This window comes from Amborella trichopoda, chromosome 2, assembly GCF_054954075.1.
Source record: "Amborella trichopoda isolate Santa Cruz 75 chromosome 2, AtrichopodaSantaCruz75HAP2 v2.0, whole genome shotgun sequence".
Classification (NCBI taxonomy): domain Eukaryota; kingdom Viridiplantae; phylum Streptophyta; class Magnoliopsida; order Amborellales; family Amborellaceae; genus Amborella; species Amborella trichopoda.
The window spans coordinates 8,875,976-8,901,248 of NC_142337.1; the positions used below are offsets into that span (position 1 = coordinate 8,875,976).

At 37.5% G+C, this 25,273-nt stretch overlaps 1 protein-coding gene across 5 annotated transcripts; it reads left to right on the forward strand.

Annotated features, from left to right (window-relative positions):
• Positions 1–1,014: 1,014 nt before the first annotated feature.
• On the forward strand, positions 1,015–19,850 carry LOC18443279 (excitatory amino acid transporter). 5 transcript variants are annotated; one of them, XM_088857837.1, is made up of 4 exons: positions 1,015–1,251; positions 1,434–1,571; positions 18,055–18,099; positions 19,714–19,850. In XM_088857837.1, the coding sequence occupies exons 1-3, from the start codon at positions 1,161–1,163 to the stop codon at positions 18,069–18,071; spliced, it is 246 nt and encodes an 81-aa protein (XP_088713963.1). In that variant the 5' UTR covers positions 1,015–1,160; the 3' UTR covers positions 18,072–18,099; positions 19,714–19,850. The 5 variants fall into 5 exon arrangements, with proteins under 5 accessions (XP_088713963.1, XP_020528523.1, XP_020528522.1 ...); XM_020672864.2 differs by lacking the exon at positions 19,714–19,850 and adding an exon at positions 18,896–19,208; XM_020672863.2 differs by lacking the exon at positions 19,714–19,850 and adding an exon at positions 18,573–18,848.
• Positions 19,851–25,273: the final 5,423 nt, after the last annotated feature.

Sequence of the window (25,273 nt, forward strand, 5' to 3'; positions counted from 1 at the left end):
TCTCGTATGTTGGTCCAGCACTGCTAACTGTGAGAGCTTCTTGCTTTTCTTCAATGCTTGAAGATTTTTTGTGATAAAAATCTGGGTTCTCTTTTGATTGTTGAAGGAGATTAATTGAATGTTATCAGTTGGTGAAAGAGAGAACAAGTGGTACCATGGGCACTTAAGTCCACCTGGTTGGTTGCAGATTCTCCACTTTTTGGATTTCATTTCGATTTCCTTTGTTCATGCATATCGTGAGGCAAATTCTGTGGCTCATTCTTCGACAAAATTTGGTGCCACTTGTTTTACTTCTTTGGTTATTAACGATGTAATATTGTCATTGTAACTTTCTCCTATCAATAAATTTGTTCACATTGGTAAACAAAAAAAAACAAAAAAAAAAAAACAAAGCGCATCCATATTAAATTGAAAATTAATGAAAAAATAGAATTTAAAGAATTGATTTGTGCCCAAGGATATTTTTGAAAAATTTTCAAAAAAAAGGAAAAATTAATGGGCAAAACAATTTTCAATCTTTGTCAAAATGATGAAAAATATTAAAAAATATATTACAAATAAAATCCCTTAGTTTTTTGGATTTTGTATAACAATTTATGATGTTTTTAAAAAAATAGCCGATTGGTTCAGCCAAACCTGCTGAAACCGGTTCTGATCTAACCGGGTAGTCCCAATTTGAACTGCCCGATTTTTCCTACACAGGTAAAAATATGATCTTTGTCCACCAAGAACGAAGATTAGAAGACTCTGGGGAATAAATTTATTTATTTATTTCATGCGCCGAACATTTATACGGTAAGCATTATAGAGTTTTCAAAAATTTACAATGAAAGTTATGAAACGCGACCTTAGACAGTGCAGGATTACCTAATCCAACACTACATCATACTTACTTTTACCAGGTAGGGGACTTAAATCCAACCGGGCTTTAAACCTATCCTGACCGAGTCCAAACCCGGAACTTTGGGCTGGCTTGCAGGTTCTTGTTAAGAGAGGGAGAGAGAATAGCAATTTGACGGAAATTGAAACAGAGAAAAAGAGAGAGAGTGTTCTCTCCATCAATGGGAGGCGCGGTTCCTGATTGAGCGAGAGGGGACTGAGAGGAAGAGAGTTTGTGAAAGGTGCCGGCTCTCGGGGTTTAGAGAGAGAGAAGGGGGAAAATGCCGAGCACACCAGTGGTGATTGGGGCTCTTCTAGGGTTGGGAACTCAGGTCTATTCCAATGCCCTACGTAAGCTGCCCCTGATGAGACGTGAGTTTCTTTCTCCTTCCATTTTCTTTCTCAGTGGCTGATGAGTCTTGAATCTCTTCCCATTCACTTTCTCCTCCATTGTTTTTTCTTTCTCTCAGTTGCTGAAGACGCTCGAATCTCTCCCTTTACTTTCTCTGTCCTCCTATTTTCCCTTTCTCTCACTACTTTTCCTTATGTTTCAGACCCTTGGGAGCATCTGCTGGGGATGGGGCTCGGTACCATATTCACAACACAGCTAGTCAAGTGGGACTCCAAGCTGCAGGAGGATCTTGATAAGATGCTTGAAAAGGCCAAGGCTGCTAATGAGAGGAGATACCTTGGTCAGTTTCTCTCTCTTGTTCCTAGCTTTTTAGCGGAAAAATTCTCTCTTCTTCTCTCATACTAAACCTAATGTTTTCATCTACTGATTTTCTCTCCTCTCTCACAGTGAACCTAATTTCTCTCTATTCTTCTTTCATACTCTCACAGTAAAGCTCACCCTCTCTTTGCCTCTCGATAAACCCCATACTCTTTCTCTCTGTCACTTTCTCCATCTATTTATCAATAAACCTAAACCGATCTCTTCCAATAAACCTAAATCTTTCTCCCACCATTCGCTCTCTTGCGATAAACCAAATTCTTTTGAAGCTTTTGCAATAAGCTGAATGGTCCCTTTCTCTCTCTATCTCTCTTGCAATGAACCTAATATTCTTGATTTCTGGTTTTGTAGTTGGAAATTTTTATTGTGTGTTCAAATTAGGTTTCTACCGAGTTTCGTTGTTCATTTTGATGAATCTGTTTCCCTTTGTTTGGACCTTGCAATCCATTGATTTTGGATGGATGTTCTAGAAAATCAGTTCCCTTGTTTTTATCTCCCTCTGTGGAAGTGTTATCTAGTAATAGTTGCCAAATATTTTCTAGTTGTTTTAATCTATGATACAAATTAGGGTTGATTCTTCACAAGTCAGTACCTTAATTCATCCTTAAGGGAAAAGAATAGTGGAGAAGGAACATCACGAAAGCAAAGAGGGATCTAACTTAACTCAAAAGTTCTCCAAAAAACAATAACTACTGACCTCCTAAACTCTTCAAAAGGTATTTAAGTCAGTGTTCCCAAACCCCAGACCTAGGGGGCCTAGGTCCAGGCTGCCCACTGCCTAGGCCGGCACCCAGAACCTAGGTGGCCCAGTAGAATAAAAAGTTGTTTTAATGTCAGATTTTGTGTAAAAAATTTAAAAATACATATTGGGACATATTTGATTCCATAATTCCATGCTTTTCAAATTGAGACATATTAAAAAATACATTTGAAGACATATTTTAGTCCATAATCCAAGATAGCAACTTAGCAAGACATCAAGTCATCATCAATAAAATGAAAGAAACTAAGAAATAATGCATAAGAGTTAGGAGGCACATCAAATGTCTATAGTCCATAAGTCTACATACATTCATCCATACTCCATAAGTCCATATCCAATTATCCCTAGTCCGAACATAGTTAAAACTTAAAAGTTTACAAACCATCGTACACAACCAAGAGGAGGAAAAGAAAAATGAAGGAAATATAGACTTGAAGACTCAATCATCAATCATCATTAGAAAAAGCAGGGTTAGCTGCATTTGCATCATATGCATCGGAGTCGAGGCCATCATCATCGGAATCATCTCCCTCCTCAACAATTTCAAAAAAAAAAAAAATTATCTCCTTCCTCAACATAATGGTCGTCCTCCTCTTCCTCTTTTGAATTTGCCTCTGCTTCCTCCTCCACCTCCTCCACCTCCTCTACCTTCACCCTTTGGATATAAAATCTAGTGGCCCTAGGAGGGTCGGCTGATGTCCCTGAGGGCTTCATGACCATATCCCATGTCAATCCTTCTTGTCCCTTGACCTCATTATCTTTCAACCAACTACTCCATAACATTATCCATATTTTTTGATTTGAGGGGGTATCTCATTTCTCTCTTAGCAAACCTCTCCCTTCAAGTATCTATTATACTTGATGTAGACTAGGTCATTGAGCCTCTTTGATTCAAGCCCAGTGTTTCAAAAAGCACTAGGCGGACATCCAGAACTTAGTACGTTTCCGCATCAACATGAAATTATAGGCTTGGTAGAAAAGAAAAGGTCTCTATAGTAACTAACAGCATAAGTATAACTGTATATTATATAAAATATAAGAATTAGGGATTTAGGGCACATCAAAATTTAAAAGTATACTACACAACACATAGGAGCGCACATTCCATAAGCATAACCATAAGTCCATATCAATGGGTGATGTTTTGATCAATTTATCACGACTTTGAGAAACCCTTCAATCTTAAAGAAATCACCAAAACCTAGTTCTTGGGGTTTTTCTCTCTCTAAAATGGGCTCTAATGGGTTTTAGGTTTCAAATGAACCTAAGACCCATAATTTTGGCCCCATAGTATAAAAAAAATGACACAAAATGCCCCTACCGAGTGCTCTTCTGCCTTTGGGCGGGGCGCAGGTCCATGGCGGCCGCCTAGGCGGGTTCTTGGGCCCCTAAGGATTTCCGCCTTTTTCTGGCGCCCAGGCCTTCTGGACCGCTTAGGTGCTGGGTGGTCTGCTTTTTGAATCACTGTTCAAGCCTGTTTTGTTTTTTTTGTATGAATCTAATAAAATCAAATGAAACCAACAAATTCAAACATGCAGTCATTTATGCACATTGTGCTTGACTTGCAAAATCCTTTGATTGTAGTTTATCCCATCGTCCATTAGCCTTTCCCAAACGTATAAGATTCCCTTGCTGGTTATAAATTATTTTGAATGATTTTATACTCTTCATAATTTTGAATGAAAAGTGACAGTGCATTGACAATTGGTCATGGCAATGATGCGTATGCTGGGTGTGCTTCATGATAATTTGTTATGTGTGCTTTCTAAGAAATTTATGGAGTAAAATTTGCAGATGGTGTCTGCTATTTCTGAAAGAGAAGTCTGTTTCAATTAAGTATTTTCTTCTAATTACTAGGATTTATCAATACTACAAAGACAATCAAAGAATATTTTTCATGCTGTTGAATTTAAATTTGCTCTTAATAATTCTCATGAATCTGCAATCTCCTGAATTTATACAAGTTTGATTGGTCGTGAAAAAAAGGTTCATAGGAGGTGTCTAGAATTGAATATTATTTGGATCTTTCCCTTTGCATGGACAAAAGAAACTTTTTTTTTCGGTACAAGATTCGATAGCCATGAGCTGGGCCCAACACCTTATCCTTTCTTTGAGTGGTAACAACACCTAATCTTAAACAAATAAAGATTCATTCTCAGCAAGCTTTTTTTAATTGCCTAATGCTTTATTCAGTATTTTAGTCCTGTTCAGCAGCCTGCTTGATATGTGAGACCATTGGCCCTTGACACTCCATGCTTGCTGTTCATACATTTGCTAAACCCCTCACTTCTATCTTTTAAGCTTTTTCTTATCTTGCGTCCTTCATGCTTTCCTGAGCATAGTTGTTCCCTCTTTGTCATGATGTCAAATTCCTCATTCATTAGCTTTCCAATTGCTCACATGTAAGTGTTTATTGAAGCCAGCCAACTTGGTGCTATCCCAGTGCCCCTCTGTCTTTCTTAATGCCCTAATATTTCTGACACGATTATGTCACTGACATATAATAGTCAGTGTATCACTTCATATACAGAAATAGTAGCTTGAGGTCCTCCTTGACCTCCTTCCTCATTTCTGGACGTTTATTAATACTCACAGTACAATTCCTTGTATAAATCTCTATGAATTATGAGCTGTATATACATCGCAATCTGCAGGGAGAGAACTACCTACCTGTTTCTTTCCCAATGTCATTGGCTTGTCATGGACCTTGTGAGCTTGGAATGCTTTTTCCTTGAGCCAAGCACAAGTATGGTTCTTCAGCCTCATTTCAACCATGTGCATCTGACAAAGATCATGGCTTGGTTTGCTTCTGCGAAACTAGTATGGTCCTTCAAACTTCTCTCCATTGAGATTCCTTTCATTACTTAACTACGTTGGCAAAAATGGGTTCTAAAGTTGGTTGTCTTGGTAGGGTTCTTGAATCTCCTCGCCTCCCTTCTTTTTTTATCACATTGTGCAAGCTCTCCCATTCAATGTTTCAAAAAATGTTAGGCGGCTGGCCTGGTGCCCAGCCCAGAACCTCAGGCACCCTGAGGTGAAAAACTGCATAGTCTCATTAATTTTATATTTTTTTGCATTTATATGTATTGACTTTTTGACCTATACACTTTGTGAATGCCATGATTTTCTGCATACTATGCAATACAAAACTATGCATGCCTTTTGAGATGTGACTTATGTCTAATTTCAAAGACAGGCAATAAGAGTAGGCAAGGAGAGAGGAAAAAGAAGTTGGGAGGAGATAAAAAAGTTAGTCGTATTGCTGTTATATTGAGAAGTGACGTTGCAATCAATATACTTAATTTCATTGGGACGAGTTCATTGGGTCATGTCCACCTCTTGAAGGACTTCTATCACTCGAGTTTTGGTAAACCAATTCGAGCCCGTCATGGGGTTGCCTTATGAGTGGAGTAACTTGGAGAGTCATTGGGAAAATTATATATGGCAATGTCTTTTCCTTTTTCTTGTATTGTATGTACTGCATCATTCTTGGATTTGTGAATTTGGAAGAACTTAAACATATTATTCATTGGAATTCTCTCCATTGGAATTCTCTCCAAATTACAATATATGGAAAAGTGAACTTTGGGGACCTCGATCCTAATAACACCATAATGCGATCCCATTTAGCAAGAAACCTCCTCTCGTGCAGATATGCAATGCATTCCCTGAAAGTCAAGGATCTCGATCCCTTTTCCTGTCCATGTATGGATCTTGTTCTCCTGATCGGGAAACTTCAAGCCTTCCTTGCTCTGTGCTTCTGCTCCTGATCCTGAATCTCCTCCCGCTCCCGTTTCGGGTAACTATGCTCAAGACAAGATGAAATACTTAAAAAAGAAAATTCCAACAAGGAAGATTAAGCCTATGGATGTTTCTTGAAATCTCTGTTTCCTTTTTTTGTCTTTTTTGATTCATAGAGATCTCAAAATCAATAATTTGGGGGCGTAGATTCCAATTTGCTTCACTTTGGGTGTTTAGAATACCCCCAATAGCCTTTTATGAAAAAATCGTGGGTCAAAAATGACCCACCGTGCCCTTATTCTCAAAAAAAGGGCCTAGTACCTAGGTGCCGCCCAAGACTAGGTGCTGGGCGCCTGCCTAGGTGCGGGGTGGACTGTTTTTTTAAACAATGCTCCCATGTGGCCTTACCTTAATTTGCTGCATGTTCTGTTTGGACCATCTTGACCATCGTGGGACTAGAAATCTGAGCATACTGACATGTGACATCTGTCGCATTTCATTTTCTTTTACATAATAGAGGCCCTAGTCCACTCAAACTAGTTTGCTACTATCTATGAATCTGCCCTATGGTCACCACCCAAGCTAACTTTTAGTTTTTGTCTCTTGAGAGTATCGTGTCCCAACTTTGGGAATTGTTTCCTGCTGAAAACTACCTCACTTTTCCTCCGTACCTTCTTGTAGGCCGCACAAGCATCAAGAACTCCAGTGACAGACTGGCATCCATCAAACTTCTAAATCTAGAGAAACGTTTTGATGGAGTTTGTTAAATAGAAAACTTGGATTTGTTGAATGGGAATCAGGCCTGTTGACCCTCACTCTGTTTGGTGTGTTTCTGTCCCATCTGTGTTTTCACAAACCGCTTGTGTGAGATTGCATGCATCATTGATGCGATAGGTACCTCTTATTGTTGTCCCAGGTCCTAGAGGCACTTACCATTCTCAACCCTGTTTCTTTCTGATTTGTGTTTTGTAAGTGTACAAGTCGAATGAGCAATTTTAAACTTAATTTTCTCAATGATGAAAAGACTTTCATTGTTGACCAGGGCCCTTCTTGAGCACTCATTGTAGAATGTCTTGGAGGTTTTTATTTTCAGTAGCTAGGCTTCCCTATCAAAGATTAAAAAAATGGCATCATTTATTGTGAGGATCAATTTTATTTAGATATGCGGGATTTTCTTTTATCTACTGGAATTAGATTTAAGCGGGAGTTAATCTAATATGCTCTGCATGATCTCATGTCCTTGAACAGAAAACCGAATATTATTTTTCAGTTCCAGAATTAGAACTTGGAGTGAAGCTCTCTAGTTTCTATTTAATGTAACTTCATTCATCAAGCTTCCAATCCTTGAGCATCTACTGTATATATGAATGACTAAATTCAGTATTTTTCTGAAATGATGTCACAGTTTCGTTTTCATTTTGGTAAGTTAGTGATTGATGGCTGTTAACTAATAGATTTAGTATGCTATTATATTAGAAATTGGACTCGGTAAAGAGCAAACCAAAATTCGATCTTATTCTGTGGGATCATATGCTAATATTTTGTCATGTGTTAGCTTCTTTACTTTCTCCTTTATTTATAATGTTAATCATGTCAAAATTGCAGGTTGTGGAAGAAATGATTTTGGCTACTATGACATGTAAAACAGGAGAAAATATCTAACATTCTAAACAGATTTTTGAGTTTTTAAAAATATTATATCCTCTATCATCAATTTTCCTATTCTTTTGAAGTCTCCTTTACTAATTCTAGTTATTTTATGAATCAATAAACTGGAATGTTTTCAGCTAATTCTTCAGGCCACCAAATTGAGTGTGCTTCCAAGATAAAATCCCAAACTGTCTTGTAAAAGACATCCCAAACTTTTGGCTTTATTACCTTGCTGAATGGTTCTCAATTTTCAGTGAATTTGAACCCTTTACAGATTTTTTAATACATGCTGTGACCTGCTTGAACAACTCTTGAGTTTAGGTAATTTAAGGATAAAGTACCTCGATCCATTTCTATGTGGGTTATTAGAAAGAAGCAGTGAAAGACACCAAATAACCAACTGATGATACATTGTGCCATGTGAAACAGGCTCACCATCATGAGCTTCATGTTTCTTGTTAGATTGTATGAGCGCTATACTCAAGGTATAAAAAAAATAAAATAAAAAATAATTCAATTACAAACCCAAATATGCGTCCAAAAACAACTTGCAGCAAGGTTATCTCTTGGATAAATCGAAATTAACCATTCACATCAGTGTTTTAAAATGTGGGATGTGACCCTGATGTGGTGGGGGAACCGATGCGGCTCGATTCGGCCCTGATGCGGGTGCATCGCGATGATGCAGTCAATAAATGTAAAAAAGTTTTAATAATTCTAAAAAAATAAGTTAATGCATAGAAAAAAATATGAAGGTGATATTTGTGATAGTAGGTATTTTAGTTTAATGATTAACTTCAAAACTATTAACTGTCGGAGATTCTGTATCCAGTTATCCACTTTCCCCTGATAGAAACTAGAAACTAGAAACCAGCTTCATAAAGCATTCAACAATCAACAACCATAAGTACAAATTTGCATAAGCACAAATTTGCACCATAAGCACAACGATCAACAACCATAAGTACAACCATAAGCACAAAATAGTGATATTACAAAATACAAACCAAAAGTCAAGCTCAAGAAGAGTTAATAGTTAAGAACTTAATACAATCATCTATTTTGAGAGTCAATTTTGAAATTTGAACTTCATTTTTTTCAAATATCAATCAGACAAGTCATCTTGAGAGTCGTTATGCGCATCATCAATATCATCCTCGACGGCCTCCATGTATTCTTCTTCATCGGTCTCCTCTGAGTCAGCTTCCTCCTCGACCTCTGAAGCTAATGTGCGAGTGCGACTAGACCCAGCAGCTCCTCTACTCTTTTGTGCTCTAGTGTTAGGTCTATCTTCTTCATTAACCCCTGTTGCTAGCTCGACATCAAGCCATGTAAGATCCTCACTTCAAACACACGCTCTTGTCTTGGATCTACGGTCCACTCATTTATGGAATCACCGTCAGCTTCATATAATTTGAATAAGGTTGAGCTTTGTGCGATTTTCATACCTCTCCCTAAGCCGCTCGTTATAACGCACATAAACCAAATCATTCAACTTTTTCTGCTCCAACCTATTTCGTTTTTTTGTATGGAGCTGTGGTAGAAATTTGAAATCAGATTAATTAGATTTTAGATTAGAAAATTGAAATTCAAGAAATAAGGATTAAGGAATAATGAGTAAAGGACTTACATGCTCAAATGCACTCCAATTGTGCTCACAACCAGATGAGTTACATGTGATATTCAACACTCGAATAATGAGACGTTGTAGATTTGGTGTCTCGCTTCCATATAATGCCCACCATGGCGCTGTATAATATTTTATAGTTTAGAATATAGTTAAAAATTAAGGGTATAAAATAAACAATGGACTATACATAAAGTAAGAGACAAGTAAGATTATTTTTTGGCTTTTGGCTTTTACCTGGATCTGTAATGTCCCTATTTCGAGTGGCAATATCTCTCTCAAAGTTTCCCAAGGCTAATTTGAGCTTAATCAATTCATGGCTCTGGATCTCGTCCTAGATATCTTTGTCTGGCACCAACCTCTCTAGCACATCTAAGAACCCACCATTTATTACACGATCTGACTCAATGGATGGGTGCTTGTAGTGAAGAGATGGGTTTAGAAAATAACCGGCTAAATGGAGGTGCCTGTGAAGCTGGGTATTCCATCTCCTATCAATAATTTCAAGCATGGCCTTGCACATATTTTCATCATCCTTGAAAACATCTTTTATTTCAGTTTTGCCCTAGTCATTGCCTTATGTATGTAGCCCATGGCGGGCTTCGCATCACCATCAACCAGTCGAAGTACTCTCACTAAAGGGCGAGCCACCGTCAATGCAATAATTATTTGCTTCAAAAAGATGTATTGAAAATAATTTTTTCAACCTTTCTCCCATCCTTATGCTTTGACTATTTGCTTTGACTCCATTGCTCTGAAGCAAACATGGTCCTCAAGGCACTTTTTTGCTTGGCTAGGTTTCGAAGAGTGAGAAATGACGTGGCAAATCTAGTGATACCCGGTCTCACTAATTCTCTGTTCTTTGTAAAAGACCTCATCATGCTTAGGACTATAGTGTGATTGTAAATAAATCCAACAACAAACATAGCTCTTGAAATCACCCCACTAAATAAAGATGTTGTACCCATTTCCTTAAGCATAAGATTAACACAGTGAGCTGCACAAAGTGTTCAAAACATATTCTTCCTTTTCAAAGTCAAGAAATGCCCAGCTGCAGCGTAGTTGGCACCATTGTCAGTGATAATTTGTACCACATTTTGCTCCCCAACAAAATCGACAATCTCATCCATCAAGCCAGATAAGTATATATCATCATGTGACTTGTTTGATGCATTAATAGACTTAACAAAGAAAGTGCCTGTTAGGCAGTTAACCAAAAAATTAATGAATGCCCTTGATTTCCCATCGGACCAACCATCACACATAATAGTGGCCCCATATTTCTCCCACCCTTCTCTTTGAGAAATCAAAATTTTATTCACATCAAATACAACACTTCAACAAGGGCTCCCTAACTTCATGTAGTGAAGGAGGAATAAGTCCTGGGCCATATTGCCCAATTGCCTGGACCATACATGCAAAACTATACAGAGTTATAGTATTAAAAGGAATGCTGACCATGTAAATCCATTTTGCAATCCACTTACATACCGACTTCCTTTGTTCTTTTTATATTTATTGTCAATTGTGGTTTGTTTTGGTTTTTTCTCTCTCCTGAACCACAATTTCGGGGCTAGGGGTGAAAAAAGAATCCATTGGCCCCTTAGAGAGAGGTGTTCTTCTCGCAGTACTACCACCAATATTTATAACCCTCTCTCTTGAGGTTGGAGTATGAGTACCCCTTTGCCTCATAGCAACTTCAGACATATCATCATCATCATCATCATCATCATCAAATAATTGCATATCATCAAGTAATTATTTTCTTTTCTTTTTTTTTTTCTCTTTATCTTTTTCAATCTATCCAAATATTCTCTAATCTCCTTTTTTATATCATCTGTCGCTTGTGGGCATGCTCTTACATTCCCAGAAATTCCGGCTAAATGCTCTTTTTGTCGAAAGATACCACCCATATAAGTATTTCCACAGAGCAAGCATATCACACAATTTTTATCTTTCGGATTTTTTAGTTTAGCATATTTCCAAGCCGGATCCTTGTTACTAGAAGATTGGGAAGAAGACATTGCCCCAAAAATAAGTATAACAGTATTATTGTACAAGAAGGAATAAAAAGTTATCGACTCTATGAAGTAGTGCTCGATTTCTTCATGGCCTCTGAAATTCCCAATTTCTTATCACAAATTCACCTTAACATCCCCAAATCAACAATAAAAGGCATCAATTGGACATCCAAGTATCAAACAACCGCCAAATCAAAGATTTGGATGAAAAAAAAAATTTTGCCAAATTTTTTTTTTCCTTCAATTTAATGCAAAAAAAGCCACAAAAGTGGCTGGAAATATTCGATTAGGGGTTATAGTAACCCCCCAAACAGTTTCCCTAAACATTGGAACAAGAAAAAGACCATTTTGGCCCTCCCCAAGGGGCAAAATCGAAAAACAATTTCGCGGAAACAGATGCGGGCGAGATGCGGTCATGATGCGGGATGCGGCCATGATGCGGCTTGATGCTGCCGCATCTGTCAAAAGCGCATATGCGCCTAAACAGGATGCGGATGCGAGCGCATCCCGCATGATGCGGCAGCATATGCGGCGATGCAGCCGCATTTTAAAACACTGATTCCAATATACATAGAACATAAACTACACCACCAAATTGGTCTTTGGAGTTGTTCCACTCAACCACATTTGAGATTGTTTAATACAACAACTCAATTACATGCCAATGAAACAACCCATAATGGTCACATGTTTTGGATTGATAATCTAGGAAAATAGAGAGATTGAGGAAGGTGACATACATAGAATTAGAGTTGGGTGGGCGAAGTGGAGCTGTGCAACCGGAGTTGTATGTGATTGCCGCATACTATTGAAGTTGAAGGGCAAGTTCTATAGGATAGCTGTGAGACTAGCTTTGCTTCGTGGGGCGGAATGTTGGGTGGTTAAGAAACAACATACCCATAGAATGAGTATAGTTGAGATGATGATGAGTGACAAGACAAGAAGGATAGAATTCGAAATGAATATAATCGGGAGAATTTAGGTGTGGCACCAATAGGCGATAAGATAGAGAAAGTAGACTTACGTGGCCATGTGCAGTGCAGACCTAGTACAACACCTGTTAAGAGGTGTGAGTAGTGAGAAAAGATATAGGGACTTGTGACCTGACTGAAGGTACGGCCTTTAATAAAACAAAATGGTAGATTAAGGTATGTGTATCCGACCCTAATTAGTTCGAAAAAGGCTATGATGATGATGATGACCTGAGTGAAGAAAATTACTTGAAACATGTAAATCAAATAATTCAATTCCAATCAAGTACCATCATGTGCCACATGTCACACAATTTGATGTGGCACTATGGGAGTGAAGTCCATTGGCCATTTGGACCCCACATGCATGTCCTAGTCTATCCTTAATTTGAATTTCCTCGTAATAATTCAGTAAAATATTATTTTGGACTTATATCAATTCTAGAGAAAACCAAAATTCTCTAAAAATCACCCTCAGTAATTTCTCACAAATTTCTATTATTTTGAAAAATAATAAAATTATATGTAAGGAAAATAGGGCAAAGCAAGAATGAAGGCCGGTTGTTGAATCAAGGTCCAGGTGGGCAGGCACCAGGAAAGTGCTTCCCATCACGTAGCGAAGGAACTATTTAACCTAACCTTCTTTTTTCATTGCTTTTAGGCGGGGCAGAGCCTATTAGATTCTATTCTTTCTAAAGAAGCCCTCACTGTTCTCTTTCATAAGCAGCAGGCCGAGAAGAAAGTTGGCAGTAGGGGCGGAGCTATTACCCGCCCTTATTTCTAGACAGAAGCAACCCCTCACGGGGAACAATAGAAGCCAAAGCTACTGTTTCACAGCTTATTCTTTGCCGTTAAATTGGATGGCAGGGCTAAGAGAAGCCTTGCCGACTCACCGCTTCCGAGCAATGAAGGAGAGTGGAAGGGCGCCCTATAGTATAGATAGAACGGAATAATCAGGGTGCAAGGGAGCAGGCGTGCCAGAAGGAGAATAAAGTCCCAATGTTTCAAAAAATGGTCCGTCCGGTGCCTAGGCGGCTAGAAAAAAATTTCTGCATGCCTTGACTCGGACGCCCCTACACGGGCGCTTGTACTTGGGCGGGCGCCCACCACCCAGTTCTGGGCGAGCACCTAGGGTAGTGGGCGTTTTATTTTATTTAAGTTCACCCAAAAGGGCTTTTGAACCCCTAAGTGAAAAAAAAACAAGAAACCCTCAATCTTAAACTTATTTTTGAGAATCTAAAGTAATTTCTGATAATCGAAAGTACTTTTTGTGGATTGAAAAGTTTTTTTTTTCATTTTAATTATTTTTAGGGTGCTATTGGTGGTATTAGAAGACTTTTAATTGTTTTGTATGGTTTGAAATTTTAAATAAGTTGGAGACCTTACAATAGCCTATTAGACTTTTAAATGCTTTGTATGTTTTGAAAATTTGAATAAGTTTTTTCTCAACTTGATTTCCTGAGAATTGGAGACATGTGATATGTTTGTATATAAAAACGTATGTTGCGAACTTGCGATATTTTCATATGGAATAAATTACAAAATTTGACACAAATATATATGCATATATGTGTATTTGGATAGCAAGTACATAAAAAAAAGCTAAGAATTTGCACCACAGGGCGCCCGCCTAGGCGTTGAGCGCTAGGCAGGCCGCCTAGCGTTTTTTGAAAACCTTGTAGAGTCCTATTCCCGCACGGAAGAAGCGCCCACTGCTTATGAAAGCAAGCTCTATTCCTCCAATCTCTCTTGGTTAGGATCATTGAGGAAATTTTTGTCTTGTTCATCTAGGCACTCCACTCGGCTAGTTACGGATTCATATATCTTTTTCTTGAGACTAATCCACCAAGACCCATGGCCCATAGTCAGTGGCAGGGGTCTATGCTTAGCTTATCACAGTCAGAATGATAGATGGTTGAGACCTGGAATTATAGCGGATTTCAGGCCGAGCCCAAGGGCTCACACTCTTGTGGATGCGGGGTACTTTCTCAAGCACATGTGCTTGTCTCTTTCCAAGGGATCAAGAGAGAGAGAGCGGCTTCTCTCTCTTGCGATTGTGCATAAACATGCTTTGAGAAGGTTCGTGGTTACGGATATGCTTCATGCCCTCGTAGAACTAGTCCTTCTCAAACAAGACTAAGCTAAACAATTCTCTATTACATATAATTCTATGATATGTGAAACTATGATCCGTAAGAAATAAGCAACATAAATTACTTGTACCCTGGCTGAAATAATCGTGAGGCATTCTCATACCAACCGTGACCGTAGATGACCGTCAACCCACTCTGTTCGTAATTACTCAATCTCATGCCTCATGACTCATGACTCAAGATTTGTGACTTTGCTAACACCAACTTTAGATCCTAAGAGGTTAACATTATATAAAAAAAAAACTTTAGATCCTAAGTCGCACAGATCCGGCGCACTCCAACTGTGATTGAGAACCATGGATAATTTAGGTGGGTTTCTATGATTGGTTGCATGAATGACAAGCCAGTGATCATAAGGCATGCTTTCTCTTTTTTTTTTTGGATACAGGTTAACCGTATTACTATGAAAGGCATGCTTCCTCATTATCAAATCATGAGACAGAAAGCATGTAATTCAAGTAGTTAAGAGTGAGAAAGTGTAGAGAATTTAGGGGCATACCCGTCTTCTTATTTTCTCACATATTTTATTAAATATGCATGGACATTTTGGTCCTGGAGAAAAGTTTACTTTTTCGACTATTTTCTTATGATTGTTTTATTTATTTTTGATAATATTCTTATGATTGTTTTATTTAAAGTTAAATTTGAAAATTGTCTTAAATGGGGATAATTATGGAATAATCTAATCAAATCATCCTTGATAGTATGATGGTGGATGAATGGCTAGGATAATAGCTCTCTCTATACCACAAATACTCATAATCAAAGGCTTAAATTGAACCTAGGAAAATGCAACCAACCGACCTAAGTATATAACCATTAAACCCTAATTCTTTCTCTCTCACATTCATGTGCATATGACAAAAATCAGCCCCATTCCTTTAAAAATATGTGCAGTCCCCTTAGAGTGTTCTTTCTAAAATTTGAGAGAGAGAGTGTGAAGAAAAGAGTGAATATCATTCTACAAAACCAAATCTCAGAAGTTAATGGTGCCAGTATATAATACTTACTTTGATGGTGGTGTGTTACCATCAAAGAAGGTCCATAGAGCTCTACGTGCAGGGCAACTTCCCTTTTGTTCGTTCCATTTACAACAATATAGAACATTATCTTGGTTCATTTCCTATGATTATTTCTTGTCCAAATTGATCTAGTATTGCATTCCTTCTGTTCTACATTAATACAAATTGTTTCAATACCCTTTTGGACCATGTTTTACTTGCTGCTGGAATTTATTGTATTTCCATATTAAACCAGCAAGTATTTTGAGCCCTTGTCAAACATCAGAACTTGTTTTCACAAGCCCTTATTGTACCTGCTTGATCCCTACAACTACAAAGACAATTACTTTACTTTTGTTGCCAAACTCCCGTACCACACACCACCACATCTGAGCATTATCTTTCACTTTGAGTATCATATTTTTACAAAGAGAGATCAGGTTCCTAGAGTTGGTTGTGTTGTTCAAATTGCTTACCAATCTAGAGTTTAAGTTGAGCCTTGGTCTTGTGCTATAGGGGTTGAGGATACATATGGTGTAAACATAAGACCTCAGCTGTAAACCAGGCAAAATTGATCCATATTTCGGCTTTCCATGTTTCGAGACTCAATGTAAGAATTGTTGAGTTTTATTATTGGAGATTGGGAGTTCAATGTCTATGTATTCATTTGTTTAAAGCCTAATGTGTATGGGCTGTTTTATTAGCATGTAATGTAAATTGACTCCTAGGACCAATTGGGTCTTCTTGATGTTCTATGGGGTGTATGTAATTGTTCCTATGGTCTATGTGAGTGGTTAATTTTGATTTATGTTAGAGATAACCTTGCTATAATTTGAACCTTTGGAGGTATATTCGGGTTTGTAATTGTAATTTGTTTTGTTTTGTATACCTTGAGAGCAGCCCTCATTCACTTCTACAAGTGGTATCAGGGCATCCTTAATTGGACTTTTCTCTGAAGTTAAGTTCACTATAAATACCCCTTTGATTTAATCATAAGTTTTACTTGTCTTTTATCTGACATTCTTACAGTATTTCAGTGATTTCCCTGCTGCTATTTGTCCTTGCTAAGGTGACCCCTTTTCACGTGTGACAGCCTTATGCAATTTGTAAACATATAGCACAACTTGAATGCAATGTCCTTTCAAGCTTATTTGTATGGTGGCCTCACCAGTGAGCAAAACTTCCTAATTGTGTGGAACTCTTACTGTTATTGGAAGTAAAATTTCACCCCATCTTTGATTGCTCTTGCCGTTGTTGGAAGTAAAATTTCACCCAATCTTTGATTACTATTGTTTCCTTTGACCAAATGCTTCCCGCCTCATTTTGGCTCCTCCGATGCCTGCTGCTATGCTGCTTATTATTTGAGGAATGCATATCTTCATCCAAGACACCTGGATATCCATACGAGATTTGCAATGCTCGTATGGATACTTATGATACTCTTTAATGGCAGCAACAGATACTCCAAGAAAGTCCAGAAATAACACAACTATAAAATATAAGGAAACGAGTTGAATCATCATCATCATCATAACCTTTTCGCAATTAACTGGGGTCGGCTATATGAATCTTGGTCCGCCATTCTGTTCTATTAAAGGCCATATCCTTAGTAAGGCCAAAGTCCCTATATCTTTTCGAACTCCTTCCAACCACGTCCTTTTGGGCTTATCCCTTGACCTTTTCAATCTTTCCACTTGAACTAACTCGCACCTCCTAACAGGTGCTGTACTGAGTTGAATATAATATAATATTCTGATTAGTAATACGACATATGCAGAATTGCAATATTTTTTAATTATAAGCTTTATTATATGATCTTCTAACGTCCATAGTAGAGCATACCTAAAATACGATGGCATTAGCATAAGCAATATATAGCATAGGATATGCCTCTTAAACTATATACAGTACTATTTTTGTACTGCATGCTTTATCCTGTTATACATTTGCAACGCCACTGAATCCTGGGATGCTTTGGAGATCTATGCATGGAATTATGGCCATGGAATCAGTCTTCCTTTTGCTCTTCCCTCTGATAAATTTCCAAAGCAATTAGGAGCACGCATGTAGCTTGTTTTAAATGTTACATATTTGCCTTCTAACTTAACAAACACATGACCCTCAAGCATCAAGTGATACAAGGACGAAACAAGCTGTGGAGTGCTTATAATCCTCCACAAGACCACGACACTCCTGGCCTTGCTTGGAAATGCAATTTAGACCATTGGACTTCTTTAAGGGAACTGACATATAGTTTTTGAGTTTAGACTTCACCTCTGACTGCAAAATAGGTTTGATACTGGCTTATTGTTTTACATTTAAGCATTTATAATTCTTATAATTCTGCATTGAAGATGGATCTCTCATTCAAGAACTGAGACTTTTCTACTTCTATGTGCAAAATTCACGATATGAAAACGAGATCAGCTAACTAACCTAGTCATAGATAATTGCAGCTCTTCTCTCCTTAATTCTTTTCATTTTGATTTCGAGTAACTGAGTTTTATTATTGTTGCAGATGATGATGAAGACTAAAGCGGCACTGGCATCAAAGCGTGCAAAGGTGCTGAATCTGTGTGCAAATTTTCCTAATTTTCTTTGTTTTCCTTTAGTGTGATTTATTGTTGCCGATGTGATGAAGGATCTGTAAGTTAACATAGTTTATTATCCAAATAAAGTGGATGTCTAAACTGGCAGCTCAGATCTCTCTTTATTCTAATGTAAACAATTACCTCTTTCAATTATGTCCAGCAAACCTATCCGGGCCTACTTTTTTATGGTGCCCCTATAGTTATTTTCCTCACGATCACAGTTAGTTGCATAAATGCAGCTACAAATCATGATTCCCATTAATTGTGTTCTTTCCATGAGGCTTTCTAACATTAGTCGGATTTTTGTGCAATGCTTTTGCCATAAGCTAGAATCTCATGCCTGAAAAACAATTATTTATTGAGCTAAAGATGAACCCCTTTGTCCACATTAATTTTTAGTTTGCACGCAAGGAATCCTAAGCATATTGTTAATTTCTTAGTTAAGACAGTACCAGATGTGGTCACTTACGCAAACGTCATAAACCTGAGATAATGATTCTGCTGGGAAAAGAAACTAATGCCAGAATATTTTTGCCTTCGACACGATGGTTTCAACATTCAAGTAGTACAAGAAAGGTGCATTGTGGGATTCTTTGATAGATGTAATCTGTTATGTTTGATACATGTCATGTAATTCCCATTTAGTTAATGAAAAGTAAGTAGTCTTGTCAAAAAAAGGATATTATGCCCTTTGAAATAAGATTGTACTCTGTTCAGTAAATTAGTATTCCTTATCTTTCTTGTTACAAGTGGCATTTTAGCTTTCAGGGTTATGTAGCATGCATGTGTCTGTCGTATGGGATACATAGAAGCCCATCCACCATTGCCTTCCTCAACGAATGATAGCGATGAGTTGTTCCGCTGGTAGGCTGTGGAGCAGACAATGGCTCATCTCCGTCATCTGTTGATGGGATAGATGGTGGATTGCTAGAAGATGTGATGTTTTCCCTTTTTCTTTTTGCAATAGTTTCGGGACCAAAGCAAAGGACCAAACTTTCTTTATGTTATCCTCTGCTTTGCTACATGAGCAATGACTTTATTTAAATGGGATTATATACTATTAGACCACTTATCTTTATTACAAGGTCACAATTGTTCTTAGTCCTTACATGTGAAATTGGATGGCTTGGGGTGTTACAAAGTTCGAGATTTTTTTTTTTTTTTTGGGAACTTTGAATCTAATTATTGACACTTAACAACCACTTGATTTGAAATCTGATGGGCAATAGTGATTATTACGTCTTTGTATTAGAAGTAGGCGGTCTCTTTATATACTTTTCCATTTAAATAAGTACATAATGCTACAATCAATTTTGTCTGACACTATTCAGATAGAAGTTGTCTTATTTTTTGTGGTAGGTTACTGAGCCGATATCAAACCCTAAAATTCAACTTAGTAGCATGTTACAAGATGGATTAGCCATAAGTGTAGTAAAGATGGGGTGTGCCATCTTATCTCAGAAGTTGACTGCAAATCACTTCAAAGTAAGATGAGGGAGGCAAGGAATTTAGAGACAAATTTGCTGGTCTTTATTGATGTACCTTGCTTCTTAACATATTTATGTCCCTTCCTCTTTTTCATGTAGCATTCAAAGATGCAATACCAGCAGTATAAGAGAGATGCGAGGCATCAATATCACTGAGCCTTAGAAGATCTTATCCATAGTAGGGAAAAAGGTATGATAACGTATTTATCTATATGCATAAAAAGTAATAATTTGAACATTAATGAAGGAACTTACACCAGGATCATTTCCTAATAGATATATTTATTTGTACTGTGTTTAATTCAACAGTACAAATACCTTACTACAAACTATGGAAAATGCACACTGGACACAAATTAAGGAAATACGAGGACCTTTAAACTCTTAAAACAGAAAATTTACTCAGCAAAAAGAGAAAAGAAAAAAAGACCATCAATACTGCAACTCTCTCTCACCTATTAGCGGAGTGGAGGGTTGGCAATGGGTGGCTCATTGAGTGTGCCGCGATCTTGTTTCAGCCTTTGTGTCACCTTATGAATGAAGTCAGTGGCTCTTTCATTCACATCAGCTTTCTCTGGTGAGGGCCTTCGATTCACACTAACTCTGTCTTTGGAGGTCATCGGATTCACATCGACTTTGTTCTCGACAATGCGCCCGGTTTCTCCAGGCTCCATCACATAGTATGCCTTGACCTTGGTGCGAGGCTCATGGAGCTTTAAACCCCCCGGCGTGATGTTCATTGACGACGTATCCGCCCTCTCAGAGTTTGGCATTGACTTTTTGTGACCCGAGGCCACTGTGTGGTTGATCCCTAGAGCTCTCTGAGAGATACTGATCGATGAGAAGGTGAGGATGTTTACCATTATGGACATGGATTTCTCACACATGGATAGGTTCTTGCTTTCGGGCTTGTTGGCCATGGTGGCTGAGGAATTGGATGGGTGGGGTTTTTGTTCAAGTAAAAGTCGTAGTTTGTTAGTGGGTGTGTGTGTATAAATAGCAGTGGGCATGCACCTTCCAGTCGTTGGCGTTTCTTTCACATCGTGTTTGTGGTGGGGTTCCTCAATTTTTTGGGCGTCCTATTCTGCGTTTCTTTCACACCATGATCTGGTTAGGTTCAAACTTTAGACATCGAATGAACGACCCTCTCTCTAGGCATCTCTCTTCTTTATCACTTGGCACACCACACAGATATGGAGAATCCCAATATCTTCCCTCTCTCCTGACCCAAAAGGAGGAATCTCTTTCTCTTTTTTATATGGACATAAGAGGAGTCTCTCCTCTTTTTTTTCGTTTCTTTTTTTATTAATTTTATTTTATTTATTATTATTATTATTACAAGGAGTTTCTCTCTATCTTATATGCACACACAGATGGAGAATCTTGCTCTCTCTCATGCAGGCATGCTGACAAGGAGTCTCTCCATCTCATATGCACGCACATGGAGACTCTTTCATGCAGACATACGGAGTTTTTCTCAATCTCATATGCACACATGGATAATCTCTCTCTTTGACAATATTCTGTAATTTTATTGCTCAAAAAGAGATTACAATAAGTCTAAATAAAAGGAACATCCAAAATAAGTAGATATTGTAAGGCAACTCCGCTTTTTGCACAAGAATCTGCCACGTTATTAGCCTCTCTGCAAATCTCTATCTCCCTCATTCTCTCTCTCATATGCACCATACATATGGAAATTCTCTCTCTCTCTCTCTCTCTCTCTGGGTATCCCAAAAAGGGGTGTGAACATGGTAACGGAATGAAGCAAAGGATAAAGCACATTTGTCTTGGATATGGGGATCTGCTCAAAGAAACACCATTATTCCCTACACCAACCTTTACTCGACTTTGACTCCGTTAAGGAGAGAGAAAAATAATATAGAATAGAATAGAAGAAAGTAAAGAAGGGGGTGTTATTTACGCATTCATCACATGCTTTCATTCTTCTTCTAATAATTAGGGAATGATATGCTGTGATCCTCCAGTGCTTTTACTGCTTAGTTTATTTCAAAGGAACATTTAAAAAAGAGAGCGGTTTGTATAGAGCCAAACTATCGAAGTAAGGCGCGCCTTAAAATAATGTCGGAAGATGCTGTTTCAATATTGGATATCTTTGTGATGATATGGAAATTTATTTTCACATCTAGTTATAAAATTTAAAGTTTTAAAAATAGTGTAGATCGAATAGATCTATAAACATTTGAAAATCTTGAAAAGTGATCAGTAAAAAAATGCATTATAAGATGTATTATTTTCAAGACTTGAAATCTATTTTTTTCCATATCCGTTCATCTTGAGGTTGAGATGATCAATTTGAGGATTTTTGGACATTGAAACAATCACTTCAAGTGAATAGAAGTGATTTTTGAGGCGCGACTTGAATTTGATTGTTTAGGACCTCGCCCTTGCGTAAACTTTTTCATAACTTTTTCATGCTTGGAAAAGGGATGCTTAACACATAAGTCATGTTTTTTTTAATCGTGGGGATAAAAAATCGAGAGTTTTAAAAATCGACTGGTCACTACTGGCCAAACCGACCTGGAGATCTGGATTGCTGAGTTTGTACGTTCAACTCCCATTTACTAGGGGAGAAGTACATGAAAAAAAAGGAGTAAAAATAGTACCCGTGGGAACCAGCTACATCTTTTGAGCGTGACCAGTACCCCACTCGGGCTGGCAATGGGCGTGGTGGCCTAGTCAGGCCTAGCCTTTTTGGCCCAACACTGAAAAAGTAAGACCTGACCACAAAAGTGTTCCAGGGGCCCAATCACTCGAGGCTGCACCGCACCAGGCTAGGGCTAATGCCGAGGCCACGACAAAAGGCAGAGCAAACCTTGGGCCAATCCCTCTTTGGCTCGGTCCAGACGGGCTCTATGGGGACAAGGGCGGAGCCAGGGCTATCCTCTGGTTCCAATACAAAGTGGGCTATCCTGGTGATCCGATCCACTTTTTAAAACACTACTTGTATATATTTGTGATTTAGCGGGAATTACAGGTATGAGAATGTTATTGGTTTGTATATCTTCTTTATCAGGAATTTATCATGCCATTGTTGGGAAGTTAACATATTAAATTAACCTTAATCAAATTAACGTGCACTTTCAAATTTTATCATAATTGTAACTTTGTTGTCAAAAAAAACTTAGGATGGCTCGTGAATCTATTTTCATCTATAATTATAAAAGTTTAAACTCAAAAGATAATTCAAATGAAGTAGATCTATAAATACATGAAAATCTCGAAAATGAAAGATCCAGATAATGTTTTGTAAGATACACTATTTTGATACTCGAAATCTTTTTTTCTTTTCATATTCATACATCTCGATATCGAGATGATCAATTAGAGGATTTTCCAACATCAAAATAACCATTTATGATGAATTTTGAGGTGCACGTTCATTCTATATTTTTAAGGTCGCCACCTTATATAAACTTTTCCTTGAAATCAATATGAATCTAAGATACATACTTTTAAAAATAGCCATAGCGGTGGTAAAAAAAATTTTGCATGTCAAATTCATAAAATATAAAAAATCTTATCTAACTTTCATATCCGTTATCGATTCCTTGTGAATTGCGCTCCATTTTCTATATTGACAGGAGTTTTTCTTTTTATATAGAAATTGATAATTTTGTTTTCGAAGTATATGATTGCTGAAACCTTTTTGTTGTAGTAATGAGAGAGTATTTTGTTGGACTGCGGCTCTATAACACCTCAAATCTTGCTGAAAAATGTCATTCTACCCTTAAAAACTACAAATACATCACATCAATCTCAACAACCATGGAAAAGGACCTGGGTTGTGATGTTAGCACCCCATAACTTGGTCACCACATTGTGGTTTCGATTTCCATTGATGCCACCCCACCAACAATTTAAAAAAACTAATTTCTACTTGAGCTTCAAATTCAAGTTCCCCTTAAAAACATTAATTTCTACTTGAGCTTCAAATTCTATAATCAACCACTACACTTTAAAAAAATTAATTTCTACTTGAGCTTCAAATTCTATAATCAACCACTGATGCCACCCCACCAGCACTTTAAAAAAACTAATTTCGAATTGAGCTTCAAATTCTATAATCAACCACTGATGCCACCCCACCAGCACTTTAAAAAAACTAATTTCTAATTGAACTTCAAATTCTATAATCAACAGTGGAAATAACATATTTGAGCTTCACATTGCATAATCAACGGTGGATATAGATTAGCGTGCTATCAAAATGTTGTCCGTAAGATCAATATCTTCTTACATAGTTTTGAGATGCAATCTAATTAAATATTGCAAGGCTGCGGCCCTACAGAAACCCCACCTTAATAACAAGGATGCAATTTTTATACCCCACCTTAAAAACAAGGATGCAATTTTTGTAAGGCTTATGAGGCCTTGAAATCAATTTCCAGCACATATATTTATTGGGAAAGAAGACAGTCTAGATAATGTATTACAATATACATTATTTTTAGGTTTTAGAATCCTAATTTTTTTCCACAACCATAACAGTCAGACCTTGGTGATTGATTTAAAGATTTTCGATGCCAGAACTAAAAATTTTGGTGAGTTTTGAACTGAGGCTTTAGTGATTGATTTAAAGATTTTCGATGCCAGAACTAAAAATTTTGGTGAGTTTTGAACTGAGGCTTTACTTGTCATGATAGGATTGGAGAATTTTGAGTTGTGGCTTTACTTATTATGATAGGGCTGCAAGCCTATCAAAACATTTTCCTAATAATAATGGGATGCGTTAAAATACTTATAATACACTCAATTCTATGGAGATAGTATCTTAGTATTGATAAAATAAAGATTAATCTAACTTTTTGGAGATAATTGGAACTAAGATTACAAAATATTTGTCATTTGTTTTATGTAGTAAAAAAAAATATTGGGTTTGGTTTGGTGCTATGAGAGCACTAAAACTATTTTGAGGAGACGGAATATGCAACGGAAACAAACAAAACAACGAATCCAGGAAAAGGAACGGGTGACGCAGGTAGAGAGAGAATATGTGGCGTCACACCTAGAGAGAGAGAGATGGGATTGGGGGCGGTGGAATATTAAAAAGCATTCGATAAGAAGGAAATTGCAGGGAAAAGTGAAGCTGTATATGTGTCTTTCTAAATGTTTTGTGAATAGGGGTGGCAATGGACCCCGACCTTGGACTTTATGGGTTAGGCCTGGGTCCAATACTATTCGGGTTCGGGTTCAAGTGTCTAGTCACGTTCGGGTCTGGGTCTAGATCCCACATATATTTTTGGATACTAATTTATTAAAAAATTATTAAATATAGTTAAATAAATAGGTATTTTGATATTTGAGTCGCGTCCGATCAGGTCCATATCCGGCTGGACCCGAACCAGGACCCGGATCCGGACCCGACCTGACATGTTGCCACCCCTATTTGTGAATGAGGTACATTGCACTGTGCAATAGAAGAGAAACTAATACATACACCTCTAAATTAATAGTTTAATAATAATAAACCAATATCTTGTAATTTTCAAAGGTTCTCATAAGTGAAAATCTAAATAAGAAAGACAAAAAACCATAAATGAACATCCTACTATCAATTCGTTCAACAACGTAAATTTCTCCAAAAAAGGAAAAAATTCAAATTATAATTAATGAAAGAGAGCATATAGAATGCTCT

Bases quoted from the DNA above. Each gene is read 5' to 3' on its own strand.
- LOC18443279 (XM_088857837.1), top strand. From the start codon at position 1,161: ATGCCGAGCACACCAGTGGTGATTGGGGCTCTTCTAGGGTTGGGAACT. The intron at 1,252-1,433 runs GTGAGTTTCTTT...CTTATGTTTCAG, and splicing joins TAAGCTGCCCCTGATGAGAC to ACCCTTGGGAGCATCTGCTG.